The sequence below is a fragment of the Podarcis tiliguerta genome (assembly GCF_965153285.1).
Source record: "Podarcis tiliguerta genome assembly, chromosome: 10".
NCBI classification, from domain to species: Eukaryota; Metazoa; Chordata; class Lepidosauria; order Squamata; family Lacertidae; genus Podarcis; species Podarcis tiliguerta.
The window spans coordinates 33,691,043-33,707,074 of NC_139543.1; the positions used below are offsets into that span (position 1 = coordinate 33,691,043).

Genomic DNA, 16,032 nt, shown 5'->3' on the forward strand with positions numbered 1-16,032 from the left:
ATAGGGTTGAAGCAGAAAGCGTGTGGGTTTTGAAAGGAGAAACCTTGAAGATGTGCACCCAGTTTCGTTTTTGCCAGTTTTCTTATTGTCAGTGCTATCCAGTTAAGTAGCAGCCTCCTTAAATTCCATGAATGAAATGTGTCAGATTGGGCAATGCCTGTCAATATGCAATTCAGCCCATGCTCACAGAAAGGAGCAAGAGCACACCATTGCTCTCTACTCACCTGACATTCTTCCCCCATCTCTCCTTATCGTGGGATTTAAGTACATAGGACTTTCCCTTTTATCAAGTCAGACCCCTGGTCCTTCTAGCTCAGTATTGTCTACACCTGAACTTTTCAGGGTTTCAGCAAGGGGTCTGTCCAAGTCCTATCTGGAGAACCCAAGACTTTCTGCATCAAAATATGTGTTGTACTTCTGAACTATGACCCTTCCTCCTGATGAGTTGGACACACACACACCACTTTGTGTGGTGGGGCTTGCATCTTCTTCTTCCAAACTCCATGCCTTAATTAAGTGAATTAGTTTTAACAGGTCCTACATGTGTAAAATCCAACACACATAGACCCAAACCATGTAGACAATTCTCTCAAATATTTTTCTAAATACTAATTGCACAAAATGGGTCCATGTATATTGGATTTTACAAGTATAGGTCATATGCTAAATGGACATATGTCCTATGGATATTGAGAGATGCAATAGTACAGCAGTAATGACAGATTGGCAGGAAAGAAAGATATGGGACAGATCAGAAACTGGGATTATCCAGTCAAGGCCACTGTCCATCTAAACCACAGAACATTTTCATTTACAGCCGAAATGCTAAAAATGGATAAGCTGTCTAAAATGCCACGATGAGATTAGCTGCAACTTCTGTATATGTTGAGCATGAAAGACCCTTATTTTCCACTGAGATGTTGCATTTTGATTTTCCACGCTTATTCTTCTCAAAATCCACCTGCAGTAAAATGATGAAACAAAAAAGTATCCTTTCTTTGAAAGTGTTGAATAAAGGATTTCTTCTTGTAGGAAAATGAATGCATTAAATATAAACTTTGTTTTTGTTCTGACTTTTACTGTCTCTCCCCTCCCTATGCTCAGAAGTATAGAAAGCACAGTTCATCAGTTTTTGTTTTGCTTCACAGCACATTGGAGACAACATTTGACAGTACTGTGACAACCGAAGTGAATGGGCGAAGTATCCCAGGCTTGACAAGCCGATCCTCTCCAGTGACCTGGAGGCTTGGACAAGCTAGTCCTCGTCTCCAGGCAGGCGATGCTCCTTCCCTGGGTGGAGGGTACCCTCGCAGTGGTGCTAGTCGCTTTATCCATACTGACCCTTCTCGGTTCATGTATACCACGCCTCTTCGCCGTGCAGCTGTTTCACGCCTTGGGAACATACCCCAGATAGACATGAGTGAAAAAGGAAGTAGCGATCTGGACATTTCCTCTGATGTTGATGTTGGAGGATACATGAGTGATGGGGACATTCTTGGGAAGAGCCTCCGTGCTGATGACATCAACAGCGGGTAAGTGTTTGCTTCCCCAGACCCTCACATAACACACAATGTTCTTCTTGTTTGATGTGACCACTATAAGCACCATATGATTTGAAATGTATTTTCTGGGTGGGTTGGCCCCAGAAATATATATTATAGTGATGCTCCCTAAGGTATGCACCATCTTTCTTTTGTCCTTTTAAAGTCATGGAGAAAGGAGAGGCAGAGAGAGAATGAAAAACCCTCAGTCATCTCGTGTTATTGATGTGTCTGAGGCTAAGTTAGGCCAGCCCCCTGGAAACAAAAATGCTTCAGGGTAATTCGTTTGCCACCAATCTTGGGGTATCTTATCTTGCCCCAGCTCCCAGTGTATGGCTTAAAAATCTAGGCCTAAAAGTGGTGGGGCATCAGGTGAATCTGCCCCTGTAGAAACAATTCTGGTCCACCATTCTTGACAGGTGTTTGGTTTTGTGAGTCAAAAAATGTGTAAGACTGAATTAGATCCTCTTCTTAACATTAATGGTAGATGCGTTCCTTATTTTAGTAGGGGCCAAAAAACAGAAGGAATGTGTGTGCTATAATGATCTTAGCACATTGGAATGAATGATAATTAAATGAGAAAGAGATTACAAAGTTTTCATTTTGCTGTGCACACCATTCCCTCTAGGTTTATTTTGTTCCAGTTGGTAGATGGCAGACATGTTTTAAATGGGGGCAAACAAAAACCTGTTTCTTACAGGCGTGAAATTTCAATACCTACCTGTCAGATTCATTCTATTGAGAAATAAGCTTTTCTGGAGTTTATTGGTTGTGCATTTTATATCTGACCACAGGAATAACCTCAAGAGATGGGAAGGTAACATTTATTAACTTTATCTAGTAGGGACTGCTTTGGGGCACTTCTGAATTTCAGTACTGCTTGCAATTTGATGGGGATTTAAACACAAGTGGATTTTCCCACAATGGCCACATAGATATCTTTAAAATGCTGGTATAGATGAGTTATTCATCACATTGTTGGGTGGTCACTGATATAGATTTATAGTCACCAATATTTCTATGTTTTTCTAGAGAGTATAGCTGTATTAGTCTGTTGCGGCAAAACAGAGTCTTGTTGCACTTTAAAAATTAACAAATTATTTTCTACTTTGTACTGATACTCAGAAATGCATCACTCAAAGAGTTGTATGTGTTGAGAAGAAATAATAATAATAATAATAATAATAATAATAATAATAATGTCCTATATGGAAAATGATGAAAAGGTTTCCCCTGCTTGCCAGTGTTACCACTGTTGGCAATATTATGCATCCTTTCTACATAATACATTAGATTCCTAGGACATAGAAACAGAGGCCCTCAGTTCCTCTTAAGATCACTTATGTTCAGTGCATGGGTGTGTTATGTTCTCCTGGACATAGTTCCATGGCTGCTTTGATGCATAGGGAAGAACTCTACAAGAATGTAATGCATATATCATACAAGAATTACAGATTTAGTGTCAGTCAACATGTAACATAATAGGATCACTGTTTTTGGTTTGTTTTATTAAGGACTGATTATCTGCCCCACACAGCTGCTTTGATGATTGGTGAGGGCACTAGAGTGGTGGGCAAAGAAGCAAGGCTGCATTGCTGGTCCAGCCCCCAACACCCATGTGCTGAGAGCAGATGTCAGAGGAGCTAGTTGCAGCTGTCAGGGAGAGAGCAGTTTACATCAGGGATACATAAGAGAGGAGGAGTGTGTTGAAAACTATAATTGAGCCAAATGGTAGATTTCTCGCATCATTACGTTGGGGTCTTTAGGAGATGGGCAGGGGAATGGGACCTTGTTGCTCCTTCTTGATTGCTCAGTGGTTTTTAGTACTGGTGGCCATGCTTTCTTCCTGGACTATTTCCTTGAGTTGGGACTTGGTGGCACTGTGTTGCAGTGGTTCTGCTTCTACCTGTGGGGATAGGTTCAAAGAGTAGCATTGGGGGAGAATATGTGTCCATGCCCTGGCAATTTTTTCTCTGTGTTAAATATCTATGGGTTTCTAAACTGTGCGTTGGAGGGGGGTATGGTTTTTAAATTATGCTACGTATTTTTGTGTGTTTATTTTGTAAACTGCCCTGTGATCAGCTGTTGGCCATTAGGAGATTTGGGGCATTGTATCATCATCATACTGATGACAGCCATCCCTTTTTCCCGTTATATCTGAGTCAGGGGATGCTTTTGTATTCATGGCTAGCTGTAGTGGTGGGCTGGATAAGGGTCAAAAAACAGAGATTGAATCATGGTAAAATGGAGACTCCGTGGGGTGAGTGGTTCCCATATTCAGGAGTTAGGGAATTCTCCACTTCTGGACAAGGTTGCAATCTCTCTGAAGGGACAAGTTTGGAGGTGCCCCTAGATCCATCCTTGCTATGAGAGGCTCAGGAAAACTCTGTGCGAATGACTGCCCATTATCTTAGGTTGGTATGCCAACTACACCCTTTCCTGGACAAGAATAGCTTGACCACTGCAGTTCATGTGTTGGTGTCCTCACAGCTGGACTACTATAATGTGCTCTATATGGGACTTCCCTTGGGTCTGATTAGGAAGCTGCAGCTGGCGTTGAATACCATGGTCAGGTTGTTGAGTGTTTGTCTGCCTTTCAAAGTATGAAAGACTGAAATCAGAATTAGAGAATTTCAGTCTCCATGTCTAAAACCAAGGCTGTGTTCCTAAGACGAAGTGTGACCCATTCAAAGAAGTGGTGTTTATTTCCAAGTAAATCTGCTTGGGATAGAGCTGTATGTCTGATTGCTCATTGATTTGAGAGTTCCATGGGATTTGGTGCCACTGATTTCTATGTAAGCATGCATAGAATTGAGCTCTGAAAGTTTCTTCAAGTGTCATATTCCAGAATTGTTTTTACATTTTCTGGTTGGTCCTGACTAATGGACCCTGGAAGTCTGGTTCAAAAATGAGAAAAAAGCAGATTGCACTCACCTGAAATCCAGCCACTATCTAGTATAAGAAACTTTGTGCATCTATGCAACTTAATGACTCATGTGAAAGCATTCAAAGCAGTGTGAGACTTTCTATCTCAGCTAATTTTTTCTTGAATATTTTGCTTGTGACATATACCGATTAACAGTTTTTGTACTGCTTGACTAAATATGTATTAATTAGTTTATCACCTTAGAGAATAAATTAAGTTGTCTCTTTTGACATCCGTAATGAGAATGACTTGGTAAATAGTAGCAAGCAGCAGCGCTCTTGGCCAGAATATTTTTTAAGTACCATTTCTGCGTTAGAATAAAGAGCAAAAAATGAATAATAAGCACTGAAAATTCATGCTTCATTCAGGCATGTCAAGTCTTATCTCTCTTTCCTCTTTCATTCCCACTTTAATTACTTTAAACACTTGGGGATGAGAATCCAGCAGTAATTAGGAATTAATGGAAGAGGGGCCTATTTCTTGTGAGGTTCAGCCTCTTCACTAATGCATTACCATGTAAGAATCAAAATGCATTGAAGTCTTGAGTCTTGAAGTCTTCTCCTCCATTTTCTTACCTTTGTAGTTCTATAGGAATGAAGGCTGCAATCGAGTCCCATTCCCTCCCCTCCCTGGCAGAAGGCATCATACAATATACACCATCTTGTATCCATTGGAAAGCAACATTCTTGTTTGTATTTCTGGGTGCAAGATCACATCCATAAGTGGTTCCAGTGCCTACAGATATGACTTCAGAGTTCAAATACCATAGGTTGGTGTGGAAACTGGCCCCCATTTCATTCACAAGACTTTCTGAAAATGACTAATAAAGAAATTCCCCCTAAGAAGCAATTCAGATAACAATACATAGCAAAATAAGATGATATAAAAATAATAGCAAGGTAAGCTTCCCATTATTGTAATCATTCTGTGGTCACCAAGCTCGCATCAGTTTCTCAAGCAGGTCATCTCTATCTGGTGCATGAGGCTGGCCTGTCTAGGTGAATGTGGTGCTTTATTGACTCTTCGTTTTGTGATTGAGGCCAGATATGCATAGGATGCGGGCCATAGATAAAGCCGCCTCCCCATGAAAGTGTTATGTGTGCACCATGTTGCCTTTAAATACTGACAAAAATTTAGTAAGCAGCACACCCACCCATGCCATTTGTCACTGGTGTGCCAGTATATACTGTAAATGCAGGTGGACCACTTACATGGGAAAGAGTTTAAACCCACAGAGAGCACCTTTCCATGGATTTTGGACAAGAGTCCTTGTCCTCCAGCAGGATAGCTCAGTTGGTAGAGTATGAGACTCTTAATCTCATGGTCGTAGGTTCGATGCCTGTGTTGGCAAAATGATTCCTTTGTGGTCCCTTCCAGCTCTGATTCTATGACAACCTTGTCTGAACTTATAATGGATTGAACCTGAGATGGTGAACATATGGTCTTATCATTGAAGTCCTTCTCCTGCCTGTATCCTATAAAGAATAGGCCTTAATTAGTCCAAGAGGTGTGCGCCAGTATAGTTAGTGTGTCAGTCCTTCTTTTGGTTGTTGGCAGCTGTGTGTATATATCATAATAAAAGAAAGATTAAGGCACCATTTATGGTCCTCCACTTTCACTTTTCTGATATCTGTCTTTACCAGGACTAAGTGTATGAGTCCTGGGTATACTCAAGGGTATATTCCACGCCATCCCCCTTTCATCATTCATTTGCTTCACTGAGATTCTCACAGAGTTGGCCAACTCAGCTTTCACATAGGAATTGGTCATATTGAAGCATTTCTGTCGAATAACTGCATCCCCAGCAAAACTGTCTCAGATGGAAGGAGAGTTTTCAAGCCTGAGGCGGCAAATTTTGACAAGCGCATTTCACATGGAAGCATCTCCTGTCAAGTGCTTTTCCATGTGAGAGGACTGTACCATCTGACAAGTGAACAGCTCAATCCATTCCTAGTTACGGTGGTTCTGTATGGCTGCTTCCTTTGTAGAGATCTGCAGTTCGGTGTTTATTGATGCTTCTGGGTTTGTTTACTGTAACACCAGTTTACCGTTCTCTGTGTTACTCTATTCCTTATGTGCAAGGTAGGAACTGCTCCTCAGTCCTTCCTTCCTTCGCTTGCTACAACAAAATTCAAGCAGTTGTTCTCCAGACGTAGGGGCAAACTAGGCATGACAGCTGTGGAAGGGAGCACTTCAAATGTGGACAACAGTGATGGTGTTTCACCATGTATGATATAGGTACCCGTATGGTTTTTGTCCAAATAGCAGCTGTGGAGGTGTGCCTTTAATAAGAAAATCAATACAGTGGGAGATGGTTAAGCACCCACTTAATTGCTGGGAAGCATAAATAAGTATTCTGGAAGGGAGAAGCTGTTAGGCCAGAATGGTTGTCCAACTACGCCAGTGTTATCTACTCTAACAAGCAGTGGCACTTGAGGGCATTGGACAGAAAAGAACCTTTCTGCCTGATCCTTTTGCCAGGATTTAGACCTTGGAGCTTTCTGTAAACAATGCATGTGCTGTAATACTGAGTTATAGCTCTTCCCCTTTGTGCTGACTGCTGTTATCATGAGATGTCCTGTACACAGTGCTACCACTTCACATTTTGTTTGGTTCTTGGTAAGGTTCACCTTGATGAAATTGGTAAAACCCTGCTTTAGAGTTTAAATTCTGCAGATCAAAAACTTCATCTCTTTCTTTCACTCTGCCACAGGGCTGCATTGACAGTGCTATATATAAATAGGTAGCACCAGCTGGTGGCATTTTCTCATGATTAAAATTATATATTTTTATTTTCAGTTACATGACAGATGGAGGACTCAACCTGTATACAAGAAGCTTGAACCGAATTCCAGACATAGCAGCCTCCCGAGATGTTATTCAAAGAGGGGTTCATGATGTGACGGTGGATGCAGACAGGTAATACCTCCCTTTATTGTCTAAAAAACACACACCCAAACAAACAGCGAATTATTACAGAGACCTTTGACAGGCTATTGACATTCCCCAGTGCGAGGCGTAACATTTTTATATGGAAATCTGTGAATCCGTACCTAACAGGTTAGACAGACATAAGTAATGATAAAGAGAAATCAAGATAGAATTGCGAATCAGAAGCTGTGGACAGAATACAGTTATTCCTGAAATACCCTAGCCTATGTGGGAGAAAAGCAATGCTCCAACAAGATCCCTTGGACCAGCAGCCACAGGACAGGGGATCCCTATAGCTTGGTTTTTTATCACGAAGTATAAATGCATGGAACTATAAGTGCATGGGACAGTAGGAAATGAAGATGGAGCACCTCCTTGCTAAAAATGTGCGACACCTAGTACTGACATTGTTTTTTTCTTGTGTATCATATGATTACCAGAATTTAAACTGGCATTTTTAGCAGGAAAGAGTTTAAAGTGGCTCTTGCATGTATTTTCACTTTCTGATTTATTTTTTATTCCGCCATATGTGCATGACGCACAGCTAGTGCATGTGTGGGTGCAGCTCACTGGCCGGTTTTTAAAATGGGAACTGTAGCCTCCAGATTACAAAATGTTTACTGTTCCTGTTTTTAAGGCTTCCTAAAGTTCTTGCGCCATCTGCTACTGGATAGAGGATTTGGCAGTTGTCTTGGGCTGAGTTCAGGCTAATCTGCTGTGTTTTCTCAGCCAAACCACAGTCAACATAACAGTTTAACAATAAAATGTCCAGATTTCACTGATAGTTTAGTAACAAGCTTCTGAACTTTTAACTGATAGACTGGAGTGGCAGTATCATTTATCTTTTCCTGCAAAAAAATTCCATGCACTGATCAATTTTATGTTTGTTTTGTGTATGTTTGTGTATTTTGTAAAGGCAGCTAGAGACAGGTTATTATTTAGACCTCCTTTAAATCATTTTGCGGTGGGGTAGGAGGGTGCATGAAAGGAATGCTGCCCCCCCTCGAAGAACAGTCCCAGTGTTCTTGAGATGCTCTGTTTATCTTCTGTTACCTTCCCAGACGCGGGTGGCACTGTGGTCTAAATCACAGAGCTTAGAGCTTGCCGATCAGAAGGTCGGCTGTTCAAATCCTCACAATGGGGTGAGCTCCTGTTGTTTGGTCCCAGCTCCTGCCCACCTAGCAATTTGAAAGCATGTCAAGTGCAAGTATATAAATAGGTACCGCTCTGGCGGGAAGGTAAACGGTGTTTCAGTGCGCTGCTCTGGTTCACCAGAAGCAGCTTAGTCATGCTGGCCACATGACCTAGAAGCTGTCTGTGGACAAAACGTCAGCTCCCTCGACCTATAGATCGAGATGAGCGGCACAACCCCAGAGTCATCCGTGACTGGACCTAACGGTCAGGGGTAACTTTACCTTTACCTTTACTCTCCCAGTCATCACTGTCACAGAAAGAGGATACAGTGGTTTATGGTACAGCAGCCAGAGTCTAACTCAGGGAGATTTAGTGGGAGTGCCTGATAGGGTTGTGAACCTGAAGGACCTAGAGGGACATGGGATGGGAATGGAATGACACTTGGTTTCTAGAAATTTGGGAAAGGTGGGGTCAGTTCATGGTCAAAACAACAGCTAGTGTGCTTTAATAACCCAGTTGGATAGCAATGTCTGGAGGCCTTTGAATTGTTACTAAAAGTGATTATGATAAAAAGAAAGTGCAAAGTAGAGATTAGATAGTTAAGCAGCCACAACATAACGAATGTAACTGAAAGCAGGGGCAGACTTTCCATTTAAAAATTTGGGCGGTGTGCTCCAAAGAAGCAAACTGACATCATTCTGTCTCTAACCTCAGTCCCTTGGAAGCTATTTAGAAATTAGAGGCAAGGTGTCATTTTCCGGCCATTTCATTTGTCACCATGGAGTAACAAAAAGATACTTGTTTTATTTCATTGAAAAACTGAGTGCTAGTTAATTGTTATTGTTTTACACACTGGCATTTAAAAACACAATGTTCCTGGGATTTCTAAATCGCATTTGATATCCATTAAGGTATTTTATTTTTACGTGTTAGGGTGACAGTTGGGAAAGATAAAGGTTTGTTAAGCAGAGAGTGCTTACAGGTATGCCACTGGTGCCCCTTCCTTAAATTGTAATCTTTGCAGACTCTCTGCTACAAAAATTGTTAATGGCACTGACACTCTGCTTGTTTCCTTGATTTCTGCTTCACTCCCACATACGCCTTTAAATGGTTATAAATTATTTGCTTGGAGGCTAGATTTTAATTTCGATTATCCTAGTTGAGGGGAAGATTTAGAAGAGTTAGAATTTTTTTTTTTGCGTCCCATTATTGCAGGAGAAATTGTCGATCTGTGTGGTACAGCAGGGAGTCTCAGATGCTCAGTGCCCTGAGTGCACCTGCAGTGCAAGCATTTTTTCCTGCAACTGATTACTCTGGGAAGAAAACAGATCCATAGTCTGTCTCTAATTAAACCTTTAATATCGCAGCAAGATTCTGACCATTCACTAAGTTACTCTGGGTTTAATTGTGTGAATAATTTGTGTGAATGTGCTCATTGTGACCATATATATATTTGATTTTGGGAATCAAGAAATATACCATACTCCTTAGGTCAGCTTTCCCCAAAACTGGTGCCCTCTGGATGCTTTTGGCAGAATAGACTGTGGTAAGAGATGATGGGAGCTTTACTCATCTGTCAAAGTTAGCCTGCAGGGTAGAGGTGGAGATGTCTCACTCCAGCCTGTGCTGGTGCTAAACCCAAATACTCAGGTAGGCACAGCTGAGTCAGATTGAATCTGCCCAGTGTTGCCCACCCAGGTTTCAGTAATACATTACAGGTCTTCTGCCTCACCCAGGATCCAATTATGAATGAGCATGGGTCTCTTGTGAACCAATCTGCAATTTAAAGGCCTGCTTCCAGGCAGGAGGGCATGATGACACTAACCAGGGTCTTGCTAATTCTAATACAGTGGTACCTCGGTTTATGAACTTAATCCGTTCCGGAAGTCCGTTCTTAAACCAAAGCCATTTTTAAACCAAGGGGCTTTCCCTAATGAGGCCTCCCGCCACCGGTGCCCTTCCACCATTCGGCTTCCGTTTGTAAACTGAGGTAAAGTTTGCTAACTGGGACACTACTTACGGTTTTGCGGAGTTCATATACTGAATATTTCGTAAACAGGGCTGTTCTTAAACCGAGATACCACTGTACTCTACAATTCTATGATTCTATGATTCTCCAGAGGCCGAGGTACAAGGGGTTGTGCCAAAGGCTTAATATAAAGGTGGATTTTGAGGATTTGAAGTAAGAAGTAAGACAAGTAGCATCGCACAGAAGTTCTGGAAGGCCGTTTTAGGCATGAGGTCTAAAAAGAGCAAAATAGTGGAAACAAAATACTTTTGGGTGGCTGAAGATGGTCATGAGCAGGTGTGTACTGTGATATAAGAGCAGAGGCAGGAGAAAAGCCATGGAGGACTTTGAATGCAAGAAGGAAGACAGATTACCATGACATGGATGAGGGAGTGTGATGAGTGGTGGTGGTGATTAATATGAAGATGATATTTGAAAACTCAAAAACAACAGCAGAGTGGGGACTAGGGCAAGAATGAACAAACATGGAAGGAATGAGCAAACAAGAAAAGAACTTTCAGTCCCAGAAGCTTGGTATAATCGTAGATCAACTTGTCAGACCATGATGATCTAGTCAAAGAAGAAAAACCACAGGTCACAGCAGAGAACATAACTTGCTGTTTATGGCTGCAAAGAGAATGCTGTTGTATGTTAACCTCTTTCTTTGAAGAGCTTTCTTTCATTCTTATCTGACACTTTCTGTTTTGTAAATCTAAATTATGTCACATCTAAGCTCCTTTTGATCTGTGGAGCAGAAGACGAGCCCCCCTCTTCAATAGGTTCTCATAACAGAGGTTTTTTCAGTCTTACCACCCTTGTTTTCAGTCCCCTGAGCCAAGTTTCTTTTAATAAGAAATGTTTGCTACAATAAAGCTTGCAGTTTGTTCCCTTTTGAAGTTTCAGCCTTAATCACAACTGTATCTAATTGTTAAAACATGCAACTTCCCATATCGCCTCCTTGCTGTACATAAATAAACAATCTTGTCACAATAATGTAAGCGGGTTCAGATGCATAAAATTAACAATAAATTTTACAAAAGCTTCTTTGTACTAGTAGGTAAATACTCTTGGTATTTAATGCTACTAAATGGATAAGTTTATCTCTAGGATAAAGCTCTTTGAAAAAGAAATCATTAAATAACTTCGGGTGATTGAAACTTGCACAGAAGAGCAAACATGACTCATATTGGTTCTAATGGTAGTATTATGGAGAGCAACTGCCTTTGATTTGGGGCACACTATGACATAGATTGGATAGATGCAAGGGCTAAATGGCCACTTTAGATTATGTGATTCTGTTTAACATTATGCAGGTATTGTGACTGTGCACCTAAGCAGTTAAATATTTTTAGTCACTTTGGAACAATTATACCTGGGAACATTTTTCAAGCTGAAACCATAATATAAAATGGTTGGCTACACTAGATACTGCTGAGTGGGTAAATTCATTAAAGCAAAAATTGCTTTATTGGATTTTAAAGGAACGTGTAGCTTTGAAAATAATTGCACTGCCTTGGGATGAATAATAATTGATGGAGCAGGTATTTGCCATTCCTCGTGGTGTTTTATCCAGAAATATGCCTTAAAAGTCTTAGAACTTTTTGCTAAACATAGTCCTCAATTTTAAAGAGGCATACCTTATTTGCTTGCACATGAGATAAACTGTTGGCCCAGTGGCAAATTGTCCAGGAGGGGTGATAATGAAAAAATTGCAAAGATGAAAGACAGCAGAGACATTTTTTTGTGGATTATTTATTAATGGTTTCTTTAAATATCCTAGGAATTTTGTACCAGTCTGAATAAAGAGTATTTAAACACCGCACTGCCCGTGGAAGGCTTTTGCAACCTTTGTATGTTAGGCAGAAGAGCAGGCTTGATGATAAAACCTAATTTAGTACATTCAGAGCTTATGAATCTAGACTTAACAATACTTGCTGATTAGTTAAATAGATGACAGCAGCTCTGGTTTTTCACTTAGTGCAAACATTACTGAGAGATGTTGGGTTGAAATAAACGACAGACGAGTGACAAGTGTCATACGGGAGGCTTCTCTCGAGCATGTCTCAGAGAGTCCCTTTTATTGAATATTACAGCATTGCCATGTATGTGCTTGTTGCTGATTGGTTAACGCAAAGACAAAGCAAGGGTTGCATATAGGCTGCATATAGGCATTAATCATCAATAGATTAAAGGTTTGAGATGCAAGAGAGGTTTGTTCTCAGAGAGCTGTTTTATGTCACTTGCTGGTAAAGTGTACAGGAGAAGCTTTGGCCAGTCTAACCCAAGCCTTCTAGTGTCCTGTAGATCCTCCATGTTAATTCTGTAGGAAATTTATGCCCAAGTCAGACTGGGTGTGTAATAGTTTTTCAGGAATCTACATACTCACACTGAAATTTGCAGGGCTGTTCATATGGCTGCTATAAAATATTTTGGAGCATATATGTATGTGTAACAGCTTAGGACCAGGCTACTTAAATATATTCTCCTCCCGTATGTACCCAAGTGATTACTGTGTTCTGTGGGACACTGCAGATACCATTCTATCAGGAAGTCCATTCCTCATGATGTCATAATTGGGTCGAACACCTTCCATTATATCAGAAAGATACCTTCTCTGTTGTCTTTTTGGCACCTGCGCTTTCAACAAGAAACCAAGCCTTACGAGGTATTGTTGAGGTAATTGGGCATGTTTAGCCTGGTGAAGAGAAAATTGAGAGGTGATGTGATAGCCAGATTATCTGAAGGGCTGTCACATAGAGCAGGCTTGTTTTTCTGCTGTTCCAGAGTGTAGGACACAGATCAATGGATTCAAATTACAAGAAAGGAAATTCTGACTAAACATTAGAAAGACTTTCTGCTGGTAAAAGCTGTTTGGCAGCAGAAAGGACTACCTCAGAGGGTGGTGGACTCTCTTTCATTGGAGGTCTTTAAACAGAGATTGGATTGCCTTCTGTCAGAGATTTTTGCTGTGATTCCTGCTTTTCAGGGAACTAGATGGCCTGTAACATCTCTTCCAGCTCTAGAATTCTATGATCCTACAGATCCTTCTAAATGGAGTTCTTCATTGCAGTTTGTACTGGTGTTGGAATAGAAGTGACAATATTTGTGTGTGTGTGTGTGTGTGTGTGTGTGTTTATATATGTAAAAGTAAAGGTACCCCTGCCCGTACGGGCCAGTTGTGTCTGACTCTAGGGTTGTGCACTCATCTCACTTAAGAGGCCGGGAGCCAGCGCTGTCCAAAGACACTTCCGGGTCACGTGGCCAGCGTGACGAAGCTGCTCTGGCGAGCCAGCACCAGCGCAGCACATGGAAACACCGTTTACCTTCCCGCTATAAAGCGGTACCTATTTATCTACTTGCACTTAGAGGTGCTTTCAAACTGCTAGGCGGGCAGGAGCTGGGACCGAAAGACAGGAGCTCACCCCGCCGCGGGGATTCGAACCGCCGACCATACGATCGGCAAGTCCTAGGCACAGAGGTTTTACCCAAAGTGCCACCTGTGTCCCTTGTTTATATATGTAAAACAGTTTTATTATATTGTGAATGACTTTGGGATGCCTCATGGAAAGCAATTTGCAAATAAAATAACTAAACAAATAAATAATATGGACCATATAAACAGCAAAATTAATTGAAAGAAGACTTTTTTTACTGCAAGAGAAATACACCACTGATACCTTCAAGCAGATTTTAAGAAACTTAAAAATAATGATACAAATAGCCGGCTGTTGGTTTTTAAACAGTACGTGTCTCATCTGCTATGAAATCTCAACAACTATTTGTAGTTACAACAGTCACAGCATGAAATGATGTACTGCTATCAAGCATAGTATCAGAGCAATGAATTGCCTTCAGCAATGTTTTGAAAAGGCTTTCTTTTAGGGAAAATATAGTATGCCTGGGAGGAAACTACTTAAAGGGAATTCAAAGCTTCTTAATGGCTGAGAATGTTTCTTCCTCTTTTTCTTCTATTAAAGGTTAGGTTTCTTGCATTACACGAATGTTGTACGTGATCTGACTTTGTATGTTGTACATGATCTGACTCTTCTGATGGCAAAAGCATCTTTGAATTGACGATAGATTCTAAGTGGCTTCCTACCACTTTGAATGAAAATAGCTATTTCCTTCTTGTTTGGAAGGCCTCCTTTGTTTTTAGGCAAAGAAACACTTTTAAAGTTAATGATAAATCAATGCTGTCAGGAAAACGATTTGGTGAAGGAATCAGGAATTAATGTGATACTGTAACTGGACTTGTAAAATGTACACTTAAAAATGCAAGAGCACAATGAAGTTTCTAATGAAATCGTCGTTCAACCTCTCTGGTAAACAACAGTCCCATGTGTCTTTGGGGACCAAGGTCATTGTGCCTAGTGCACTCCAGTTTTTTTTGCGAGAGAGAGGGGAGGGTTAAGCTTATTATTGCCTTGATGTAGATAAACAGGGAAAGTGTAACTGCTGTGATTATCCTGGATCTTTCAATGGTTTAGTAGTTCAACAGTACATGAACCATGGTACCCTTCTGGGATTACTAAGTACTGTTTTGCTGTGATTCTGGTCCTTCCTACATGGGTAAAGTCCCAGAAGGTGTTGCTAGGGCCTGCTGCTCCACACTGTGGATTTTGGTATTGTTAACGGAAAAATCCGAGGGCTCCCTTGGACAAAAACAAAGACACCAACCAGGATAACTTGGAGCCTTTATTGAACTGTTGCAACAGGGTGCTCCCCTCACTTGCAGGAGAGAGGAAGGACCCAGAAAAATGGTGTGCCAGGTCTTATAAAGACTTTTGAAATTGCCACCCTGTAGATCAAGACCACCCCCAGAAACATCATACATACATCACAGAAAGGAGGGGTTGAGGGAGGGGTTGTGGTGGTAACCTGAGTGTCCTGTCACCTGGCTGGTTCCCCCTTTCCCCCTCCCCATGAGTACTTTCCAGGTGACAGAGGAGAGTTTGCAGTTTCCTGCCCCCAGAGGGAAGAGCTGATTATTGTCCTTTGTTCCAGTCCATGCTGAATCCACTGCCATATGGAAGTTCTTTGTGATCTTGATGGTCTTCTGTCTAGGACCATCAGGGTTGGCATAACAACTGGGCAGGGCTCCTGTGTATGTGCTGGTATGCTGAAGGGATTGTGGCTGCCCTGTATCAAACCTTCCCCATTTTGTAGTCCTTCCTTCATGGAGTAAAATAAAAGTGGAACAGTGGAAATCCGATGTATGTTTGATTTTCTATGAATTTATAACAGAAGCGTAGCGTATGTAGTGTGTGAGTGTGCGTGAAGTTTGTACAAACTGAATGATTGGGGGGGAGGGGTTCCTGTGACAGTATATGGGATGATGCCACAGGGTTCTAGTCTCCTTACTACCTACCTGAAACCTCTTTAATCATAGGCTGATAGGAATAATTTCAGACAACTTATGTTTACACATCTAACTGGGATATGAAAGATCCCATGAGGACTTGAGAACATGTATGCAGTGTTTCTATATAAGT

At 41.2% G+C, this 16,032-nt stretch overlaps 1 protein-coding gene across 8 annotated transcripts in view; it reads left to right on the forward strand.

Moving 5' to 3' along the window:
- Nucleotides 1-16,032, forward strand: part of NAV3 (neuron navigator 3) — a 441,074-nt gene that overhangs the window by 337,260 nt on the left and 87,782 nt on the right. For all 8 annotated transcript variants that reach the window (XM_083400914.1, XM_083400916.1, XM_083400917.1 and 5 more), the window contains 2 exons: nucleotides 1,149-1,532; nucleotides 7,267-7,386. In XM_083400914.1, the coding sequence (XP_083257040.1) occupies nucleotides 1,149-1,532; nucleotides 7,267-7,386 (504 nt within the window). The remainder of the gene's footprint in view (nucleotides 1-1,148; nucleotides 1,533-7,266; nucleotides 7,387-16,032) is intronic.